General features: G+C 58.1%; 1 protein-coding gene and 1 long non-coding RNA gene across 2 annotated transcripts in view; one reads left to right on the forward strand and one right to left on the reverse strand.

Annotated features, from left to right (window-relative positions):
- LOC139604387 (zinc finger protein ZFP2-like) overlaps nucleotides 1-5,371 on the reverse strand; it is a 521,402-nt gene extending 516,031 nt beyond the window's left edge. Inside the window, exons 1-3 of the mRNA XM_071455557.1 lie at nucleotides 4,887-5,371; nucleotides 3,984-4,359; nucleotides 3,534-3,901 (exon numbers count right to left, since the gene is read on the reverse strand). Of these exons, the coding sequence (XP_071311658.1) occupies nucleotides 3,534-3,901; nucleotides 3,984-4,359; nucleotides 4,887-5,371 (1,229 nt within the window). The remainder of the gene's footprint in view (nucleotides 1-3,533; nucleotides 3,902-3,983; nucleotides 4,360-4,886) is intronic.
- A 243-nt stretch (nucleotides 5,372-5,614) lies between these two features.
- Nucleotides 5,615-8,249, forward strand: LOC139604361 (uncharacterized). The gene is made up of 4 exons (XR_011683956.1): nucleotides 5,615-6,114; nucleotides 7,267-7,373; nucleotides 7,473-7,623; nucleotides 8,080-8,249. It is a non-coding gene; the product is annotated as an uncharacterized lncRNA (long non-coding RNA).
- The last annotated feature ends 1,790 nt before the right edge of the window (nucleotides 8,250-10,039 follow it).

Below are 10,039 nucleotides of genomic sequence, written 5' to 3' on the forward strand. Positions count from 1 at the left end.
TTATGGGCTGAGGGTGCCCTGCTTGCTGCCATGGCCACAGTGCACAGCTCCATCTCTCCTGCCTCCTTCTCTGGCCTCAGGCCCAGTTCCTTGGAGCACCCCATGGGGGAGAATCCAGGCAGTGAGAGAGACAAAGAGCCCAAACTCCTGGGCTCAGACTCAGACAGGTCCATGGGGGAAGGAAAAGCTGTGCAAGGAAGCAAAACCAGGAATTCATTCCCTGCTTCCCACGGGCAGGTGGGTGTTCATCCGTGCCCAGGTGAGCAGGGCTCCAGCCCAGGCAATGGTGACCTGGGGACACAAATGCCATCACTGCCAGCATCCCCCCCTTTCTGCTTCTTCCCCCTCTTTCCAGACTGATTCTTCTTCCACATGGTCTGGGAATGCCCTGGGGTCAAGTCAGGTCACTGTCCCAGCTGCGTCTCTGCCCCTTTCTGGTGCTCCCCAAGCCCTCGCTGCCAGGGCAGGATGAGGAACAGGAAAGGCCTCGGCTCTGGGCAGGAACAAAACCTCCTGGAACCTTCCCTCTGTTTCCAGGCCAAATCCAAGCCCTGCCCCAGAGAAGCCCCTGGAAGGAAGTTCAGTCTCCCCAGCCCAAAGCAGTCCCCAGTGCCCATCCCCAGCACCAGGCACTGCCTTCCCCAGGGCGTCTCCTCTAGGAAAGGGATGGCTCAGCGAGCACCAGGCCGATGGCGATTGCAGCTCGGGGGGAAAACAGGCGGGAGGGGATCCCTGCTTGGAGTTCCAGGGGTGCTTTATGGGCCAACACACCCGAGGGGTCCAGGCACCAAGAACCAAGAACAAAGCAGGGTCCAGGCTTTTATATGGGACAAGGGAGGGGGAGCTTTGGTGTCGCCATGATATTTTCTGAAACTGAGAAGCTGAGAAGCCTCACAGCAAAAGAAAAACAAGAATTATCTGCTGCTGTGGAATGCAACAGGTGCATCTTTGATTGGTCCATGTTGGTTGTTTCTAATTAATGGCCAATCACAGTCAGCTGGCTCGGACTCTCGGAGAGTCATGAGCTTTTGTTATCATTCTTTTCTATTCCCTGCTTGCCTTCTGATGAAATCCTCTCTTCAATTCTTTTAGTATAGTTTTAATATATCATTTTCTTTTAAGATAACATATATCATCAATAATAAATCAGCCTTCTGAAACATGGAGTCAAGATTCTCGTCTCTTCCCTTGTCCTGGGACCCCTGCAAACACCAGCGCACTTTGGGCCTGAGGGCCAATGGGCAGAGGGAACAAGGGTGGTGCAAAGGCGGGACAAAAGGGCAGCAACCAACTGGGATTCAGGGGAGGAGCTGCAGGCAATGGGAACCAATAGGAAGGCAGGAGTGGGGAACATTCTAGAACTGGGGAGGAGAACAAGGATGATGGAACTTGGGTCATCAACATGTAAGGGACACGATGCCACCAGGACACACACCAGGGGACAATGTCACCACACCTGCGGGGACGCTGCCACCAGGACGCCTCCAGTGACACCCAGCATGGGCCCACATGGCCCCTGTGGGTGACACTGACCCTTGCCCTGTCCCCAGGGGCGGTTGGGGTCCCCTGAGCACGGTGGCCCTGGGACACCCTGGTGGCTGTCACTCTCTCCTGGGCCACTTGTCACCAGCTGAACAAGTTCCCATCCTGCCCTGGTGGGTGGTGACATTTGGCTGGGACACCACAATGGTGGCAGGGGGGACGTGGTGGCAGGAACTGCATCAGGCAGCGCCATGGCTGAGATGAAGGTGCTGGTGGCACTGTTGTGGCACAGGTGGTGGCCTTGATGCTGTCCCAGTTCATGTCCCCATCCATGATCATGTCCTCCCATGTCACCATCCATGGCTGTGTCCCCCCCCATGTCCCTGTCCATGGCCACTTCCAACTTAGGTCCCCACCCAGGGCTGTGTCCCCACGTGTGCCCATCCAAGCCTTAGTTCAATGTCTTGATTTTTACCCCAATTTCAGGGCTTTCAAAAGTATGAACAGAAACCTTTGTGTTTGAAGGCAAAACCAAAAGGATTTATGTGTCCCTGCCAGAAGAGCATCCACGTGCTTGGGTGGGTGGGAAGAAGCTTTTTTGGAGGGGTTTCCAACCCCACTGTCTCCAAAATCATGGGTTTTGCCCCAGTCGGACCCGATTTGGTTGTAGAAGATGCCTGTGGGGCAGAGAGAATTAAAATGATGGATTGGTATTGGAGAAGACCTCCAAGGCCACCCAGCGTTACTTGATGCCACCAGGAAGACGCAAGAAGTGAGATTTTTCTGGGGTCAGAAGTCGACAAATCTGCTCCATGTCGCTATAGGACATGAAACAACACGAGCGCACACACCACTGTTCTCAAGGTGAGAAAAGGGAAGTTTATTTCCTGACTCCAACATTTATAGTTTTCCAAAAGTGACAGTGGATTGGAGGGTGACAGTGCCACCTCTCCAATGACACTGGACAAACCAACAGTCCATCAAATTTCTTCTCCTCCATAAAAGAATGCAAAACAATAAGTTATTTACAGGAAGTATGTGAGAAAGTTTGCTACAAGAATGTAAACATCAGAAGGCTTAGAAAAATCTTCAAAAGTCAGGGCGACAGCTCTCCACAATGGATTTCTGATGTTGGTCTGTGGGTGTGTCCAGGTGCTCACGGGGAGCCAGGAGCCAGCCAGGTGTCTTCCTAACACAAATCAGCAGCACCACGGATCACCAGGGCTCTGCCCAATGGGGTCACTGGGGATCATCCACTGCTGATCCTCCAATGAGGGATGGAGCTGTGGAGCTGGAGCAGCACACAAAGCTCTTCCCGCCCTGGGAGCACTCCCACAGCTTCCCTCAGTGCTGGATGAAGCGGTCCAGCTGGAGGAAGATTGATTGATTGTCCTTCTCGGACGTCCCGGCCGGCTGTCCAGCACCGCTAGCAGTAGGGGGGCACTATCCCGATCTCCGTGGTTGGGGACAGCACCTAAGGCAAACGCTCTGTGCCGTGACAGCAGTGTTACCTTGTGGCAGGATGTGGCTTGGCTTATGGCTACAGTCAGCAGAAATGAGAGAGCGCTCTCCAGCTGTGGTGAATCCAGGTTTATTGGGTCCCAGGGGAAACCGACAACCAAAGAGAGCGAGGGGGAAGTTGCAAGAGCTTATAAGGAGGGAGGGACACAGGGGAGGAGTCAGTCCTTGGACGAATAGGGTTTCAGAGGGGAGTGGGATACAAAAGATTGACTTAGGGAAAACCCCAATGGGGATAACTTGAGGGTGGGGCCCCGGCCCCTGAGCCAATCACCCAATGCTCCAGCTGAAAGTTTCTAGAGAGTTCTAGAGAGAAGGGTGGGAGCGCCGAGTGACGGACAGGGCACCGGGGAGGGATTTGAGAAAGGGTACATTAATCTCCAAGACAACTGGGGAGGAGTTGGGATAACTGGCAGCATAAAGGAGGAAAGGGAGAACCAGGGCAGAACCATTGCATGATAGGGGGAACAGAACAGTCCAACTTATACAGACAACACAACAGCTGGATGCATTGGTGTTGGGTCAAGGCTGACCTCTGGGAGAAGCTCTTCCCACACCAGGCACACTCATAGGGCCTCTCCCCACTGTGGATGCGCTGGTGGGCACTCAGGTGGGCACTCGTCCTGAAGCTCTTCCCACACTCCCCACACTCATAGGGCCGTTCCCCCGTGTGGCTCCTCTGGTGGGCAGTCACTTCATAGCTGGTCTCGAAGCTCTTCCCACACCTGGGACACTCGTAGGGCCTCTCCCCGGAGTGGATGAGCTGGTGCCTGAGGAGGCTGCACTTGTCCCTGAAGCCCTTCCCGCAGTCGGGGCATCGGAAGGGCCTCTCCTCTGTGTGAGTGCGCTGGTGATGGAGGAGATTGGAGCTGATCTGAAACCTCTTGCTGCATTCATCACACTCGTAGGGCCATTCCCCGTGTGGCTCCTCTGGTGGAAAATCAGGCTGGATCTGGCTCTGAAGCTCTTCCCACACTCAGGACATCCGTAGGGCCTCTCCCGGTGTGGACGCGCTGGTGGTGGATCAGGTTGGAGTTGTGGCTGAAGCTCTTCCCACACTGCCCACACTCATAGGGCCTCTCCCTGGTGTGGATTCCCATGTGGGAGTTCAGGCAGGAGCTCCACCTGAAGCTCTTCCCACATTCCGAGCACTTGTGGGACTTCTCCCCATCCTGAAGCTGCTCAGGGACCCCCAACTCTGACCTGTGGTCACCTTCCCGGCCCAAGGTGGGTCTTTCCTCCTCGGATCCCCGTGATCTGCGTTTGCAGCCCCTCCTTGTGTGGGATCTCGGGGACTTTTCCTCCCCGTTGGATTCCTGTGCCCTGGAGCCACTCCAAACGGGCCTCAGCCACCAGGTTCTGCTGTGGGGATTTGTCCTCCCTGCTCTCCATCCTCAGCTCCTTCCCTGGGGGAGGAAGGACAAGGAGAGGATGGGATTTGCCTCCGTGCCACAGGGAAGGGGAAGGAGATCCCCCCAGTGCATCCCTGGCTGGACAGCATCAGCAGTGGGGCTGTCCTGCAGCCGGCGGCCGTGCTGGGCTGGGAGATGGAGCAGGAGAGAGGGGGAAAGGGGCACTGACTTCCTCCTCACCTGCCTGGGTGTCCTGGGGCATCTTCTTCCTCCTCGCAGCCTCCTCCGCCACCTGGCCAAGGTTTGGGAATGGGAAATCCTGGTTTGGGGGGCAAAACAAGGGCTGAGCGTGTCGGGTTTGATGGTCCCGGTGCCCAAGTGCAGCTGGAGAAGTCAGCGCCCCTTTCAGCCTCGGGGGGCCCGGACCCCGCTCATCCCCAGCCTCCCCCACCCCTCCAGGCTGCCGGGGGTCCCTCTGCACCGGGATCGCCCCTCTCCGCCATGGATTTGGGGCGACTCCCCCTCCCCGCTCACCTGCGGCTTCCGGAGGGGGCGGAACCGGGGCAGCCGCGGCCCGAGCGGGAGAACCGCGTGGGGTTGGTGCTGCGGCTCCTCCTCCCGCTGCTCCTCTTCCTCCTCCTCTGGCCCTCCTCTTCCTCTTCTTCCCGCTCCTCTCTCTCTCTTTCCCTTTCCTTTTCCTCCTCCTCTGGCCCTCCTCTCCCTCCCGCTCCTCCTCCGCTCCCAGCCCGGCCCGGGCAGTGCCGGCACCCAAAAGCAGCCGCGTTCTGGCCTGGGGGGGTTCCAAAGCGGCCCAGCCACGCCCGGCACTGGGAGCGATACTGGGAGCACTGGGAACGATGGTGAGAGCAGCGGGCGGGAACTGGGAGCGCTCTCCCTGCCGGTCCCGCTCTTACTGGGAGCACTGGGAGGGAACTGGGAGCAAACAGCGCCCGGACGCGGCTGCAGCCGGCGGGGGCGGGGCCGAAGCTGAGGGCGTGGTTATGCAAATCAGAGAGCATTTGTGCGCTGGGATTGGTGGGCGGGAGCAGGGCGGAATTTGCACGGTCACGTGAGGGGCGAGGGGGGCCGGAGCGATGGCGGCGGCGTCCGGGGAGAGGGAACCGGGAATGGGGACAGGGAATGGGGAGTGGGGACAGGGAATGGGAATGGGGACAGGGAATGGGAATGGGAGATGGGCAATGGGGATGCGAGATGGGCAATGGGGAATGGGAATGAGAATGGGGACCGGGATTGGGAATGGGGACAGGGAATGGGAATGAGGAATGGGGAATGGGGACAGGGGACAGGGAATGGGGCCTGTACTGGGAATGGAGCAGGACGGGACTGGGAGTGGGGTGACACGGGAAGGGGCGGAGGAAAGGGGAGTGACAGCAGGGAGGGGGGTATCCGCTACAGGGGACACCAGGAAGCGGGACAAGGGGACACAGGGACAGTTCCAGGCCGGGAAGTCCTTGATCAGCAGCCCCAGAATCTCCACCAGCATCTTCCAAAGCACCCGGAGCCGCTCGGCCTCGTGTCCCCAAAGCCCTGAGCAAGCCCCAAGTCCTTCCCAGGAACTCTCAGCTCCCTCGGACCCAGCATCCCCCACACCTCTGGAACAGCCCCCCACTTCTCAAGCCCCATCTTAGTTCAACATCTTTATTTTTACCCAGGTTTTGGGTAAAAGCTTGGAAAGAATGAAGAAATGTGAAAAGAAGACCCAGGCCATGAGGAGCCAGGAGGATGTGGAGCCCTCAGCCAGGTGTCTTCCCACCAGGGATCACCGGCACCACGGATCACCGGGGCTCTGCCCACCGGGGTCACTGGGGATCATCCAGCGCGGATCCTCCCGTGGGGATGGAGCTGGAGCAGCGCACGGAGCTCTTCCCACACTGGGGGCACTGGCAGGGCTTCCCTCAGTGCTGGCTGCGTTGGTGTTGGGTCAAGGCTGACCTCTGGGAGAAGCTCTTCCCACACCCGGTACACTTGTAGGGGCTGTGACATCCCAGGAACAGGGCTGGGATGGGCTCTGGTGCCTGGGACATCCCCAGCAGCAGCGGGGCTGGGATGGGCTCTGGTGCCTGGGACATCCCCAGCAGCAGCGGGGCTGGGATGGGCTCTGGTGCCTGGGACATCCCCAGCAGCAGCAGGGCTGGGATGGGCTCTGGTGCCTGGGACATCCCCAGCAGCAGCAGGGCTGGGATGGGCTCTGGTGCCTGGGACATCCCCAGCAGCAGCAGGGCTGGCTGTGATGCTCTCCAGTGCCTGGGCCGTGCCCAGGGGTGCTGCTGGCTGGGGTTGGGTTGGTGCCTGTGCAGTGCCCAGGGCAGGGTCACAGCGGGGCAGCTCTCAGTGTCCCCAGCAGGCCACGCTGTCCAGGGCAGCCGTGCCAGCGCTCGCTGCGCACTCGGGGCAGGCTGGGCTGGACGGGGCTCGGGGCACAAACGCCGCCCCCGGGGCTGGGCTCTGCCCCTGCCTCTGGGGCCCAGCCCCTGCTGGCAGCGCCTTGGGCAGGGCACGGGGCTGCTGCTGGCCCAGGGGGACAGGCCTTGCCCCCTGCCAGCTGCCCGGGCCCCTCGGGTGCCTGTGCCACAGCCCTGTGCCTCCTGTCCCCACTACTCCCCGCCACCTCCACTCCCTCCATCAAAGCCCCACTCAACCTCTGCACTGTGACCTCTGGAAAGAACAAAAGAACAGGAAAGAAAGAATGAGAGAGGGAAAGGAGAAAGGAAAGGAAAGGAAAGGAAAGGAAAGGAAAGGAAAGGAAAGGAAAGGAAAGGAAAGGAAAGGAAAGGAAAGGAAAGGAAAGGAAAGGGGAAAGGAAAAAAAGTAAAAAGAAAAGAGAAACTTGTAGCCATTTGGCCCTGCCTGGATGCCAGGCACCCACCAAAGCTGCTCTCTCACTCGCCTCCAGAGATGGACAGGAGAAAAAACAGAATGAAGGCTTCATGGCTTGAGTTAAGGACTGGGACAGATCATTCAGCAAATGCCATCATAGGCAAAACATTTTTGAAATTACAGGTATTAATTGAATTTCTTTCTATCCAGATCAGGGCAGGATAGTGAGAAGTAAAATAAAGCTTCACAAACACCTTCTGCCTGTTCCTCCCTCCTTCCCAGCTCTGCTCCTCCCCCAGTGGTGCAGGCAGACAGGCACTGGGGGCTCTGCTCCGTTCATCACCCGTTGTTTCTCTGCTGCTCGGGGAGAGGAGTCGTTCCCCTGCTCTGCCAGGGGTCCCTCCTGAGACACTTCTCCATGAACTTCTGCAGGGTGAGTTCATCTCACGGACAGCAGCTCTTCACAAACTGCTGCAGCTGCCTCACTCTCCCAGGGGCTCACAAGTCCTGCCAGGACCCTGCTCCAGCGTGGGCTCCTCTCTCCACGGCTTTGCAGGTCCCTGCTGGGTCCCTCTCCAGCACAGGTTTCTCATGGGGTCCCAGCCCCTGCTCAGGCACCCCCTGCTCCAGCACGGGCTCCTCCAGGTGCTGCAGGTGCATCTCTGCTCTCCGGGCCCTCCATGGGCTGCAGGGGCCCAGCTGCCTCCCCAGAGGCTGCCCAGGGAATCTCAGGGCAATCAGCTCCAGCCCCTGGAGCAGCTCCTGCCCCTCCTCCTGCCCTGCCCTGGGGTGTGCAGAGTTGTTCCTCTCACGTGTTCTCACCCTGCTCTTCCCTGCTCACAGTTACACCTACACCATCACCCATTTTCCTAAATCTCTTGCCCCAAAGGTGTTACCACCATTTCCAAGTGGCCCAGCCTTGGCCAGCGGCCGGTGCATCCTGGAGCTGGCTGGAATTGACTCTGTGGGACACAGAGGAGCAGCTGCTTCCAGCAGCCTCTCACAGAAGGTGCTCCTCGAGCTCCCCTTACCAAAACCTGGCCATGCAAACCAAGTATAAGCATGGCAGGGTTTTTATTACCATTATTAATTCTTCTTTTTGCTATTGTCACTATTATTGCCCCTGTGATGTCACACTGCCCCTGTGATGTCACAGAGCCAACTCTATGTCACCGTGTGACGTCATACAGCAGTGCTGTGAAATCACAGAAGACTGATATCCCAAAGTCACCCTGTCATGTCACAATCTGTTTTGTGACGTCACAGCCTGCTCTATGATGTCACACAGCCACTAGGTGATGTCACAACCCACTCTCTGATGCCACAGAGCCACCCTCTGTGATGGCAGACTCTTCTCTATGGCCTCATAATATGCTCTGTGATGTCACAGCTAGTTCTGTGATGTCACCATCCCCTCAGTGATGTCACAACCCTCAAGAACTCAGTTCTAATAAAACACTGAAGTTTCTTGTACTTTGAAGAGATCCCTGTCAGCGACACAACTGAGAAAGTGTCCCCAGGTTCCAGCTAGAGCAGAACACTGCAGGCAGTGATGCCAGGTGGCACAAACAAGGCAAAGGTGTCTCTGGTGCTGAGCACACCTGGATGTGTTTCAGGAATGCAAAGGGCCAAGGCCTGGCCAGGCAGATCCTGTCCCTCCCTCCTGGCTCAGGGCTCTTCCCGGGATGGGCACTGGCATGTGGGGATGTGCAATGCCAGGGGCAGGACCGTGGGGCGGTCCCTGCCAGGCTGCTGAGCAGGGACAAGGAGGCCATGAGGCCCCAGGCCTGCAAGGGTCACTTGTCCCCTCCTGGCCCCAGGCCCAGCAGCCATGGCCAAAGTGCTGCCCAAGCTGGCTCTGGCAGGGCTGTCTTGCAGCTGCTGCCCATCCCTGTGCCCTGTGCAGCCCAGGCTGTCCCACGGTGTCCCTGCCCTGTGCCTCTGTCCCTGCAGGCTGTCGGCATCCCCCGGCTGCCCCACCTGGCTGGGCCCTTCCTTTGCTGACAGCTCTGCCTGGCCACTGCATGGTGTTTGCAGGGATTGAGCAATTAGGGCAAAGCTGTATCGCACTGTCTGTAAGGGGAGGAGTTCCTTAATAAGTACAGTAGGATAGGATATAATATAGTAGAATAAAGCCATGGATCAGCCTTCTGCAATCATGGAGACAATGCTAATTATGACCTGGCTGGGAGCCTGCAACAACAGGCAAACACTGCAGCACTGATAAACAGAGGTACAGCCAGGGGAGGGAGGCAGGTGGAAAAGGCTTTGTGCTGTCCCTGCTCTGAGGGGATGCTCAGCACGGCCTGAAGGTCTGCATATAGGAGAAAACAAAAATGAACACAGAACAGCCAAATGATAAACAGGCACCAACAGCAAGAAGCCCAAGTTCCCTGGGGTTGGAAGTTTGAGGATCTGGCCCAGGGCATTGCCATGGCACAGGGGCAGGGAAAATGTATTGGCCATGTGCAGCAGAGCAGTGAGAAAGCCCCAGGCCCAGGCAGCTGCTGCCATGTGGGCACAAGCTCTGCTGCCCAGCAGGGTCCCGTGGTGCAGGGCTTTGCAGATGGACACGTAGCAGTCGGAGCACGTGAGGGTCAGGAATGAAAGCTCTGCTGTGATAAAGAACAAAAAGAAAAAGACCTGTGCAGCACATCCAGTGTAGGAGATGGTGCTGGTGTCCCAGAGGGAATTGTGCATGGCTCTGGGCACAGTGGTGCAGATGGAGCCCAGGTCAGGGAGGGCCAGGCTGAGCAGGAAGAAGAACATGGGCGTGTGCAGGGGGTGGCCGCAGGCTACGGCGCTGATGATGAGGCCGTTGCCCAGGAGGGCAGCCAGGGAGATGCCCA

Source organism: Agelaius tricolor, unplaced genomic scaffold (genome assembly GCF_023055355.1).
Source record: "Agelaius tricolor isolate 1412-34295 unplaced genomic scaffold, bAgeTri1.0.p SCAF_50, whole genome shotgun sequence".
Taxonomy (NCBI): Eukaryota; Metazoa; Chordata; class Aves; order Passeriformes; family Icteridae; genus Agelaius; species Agelaius tricolor.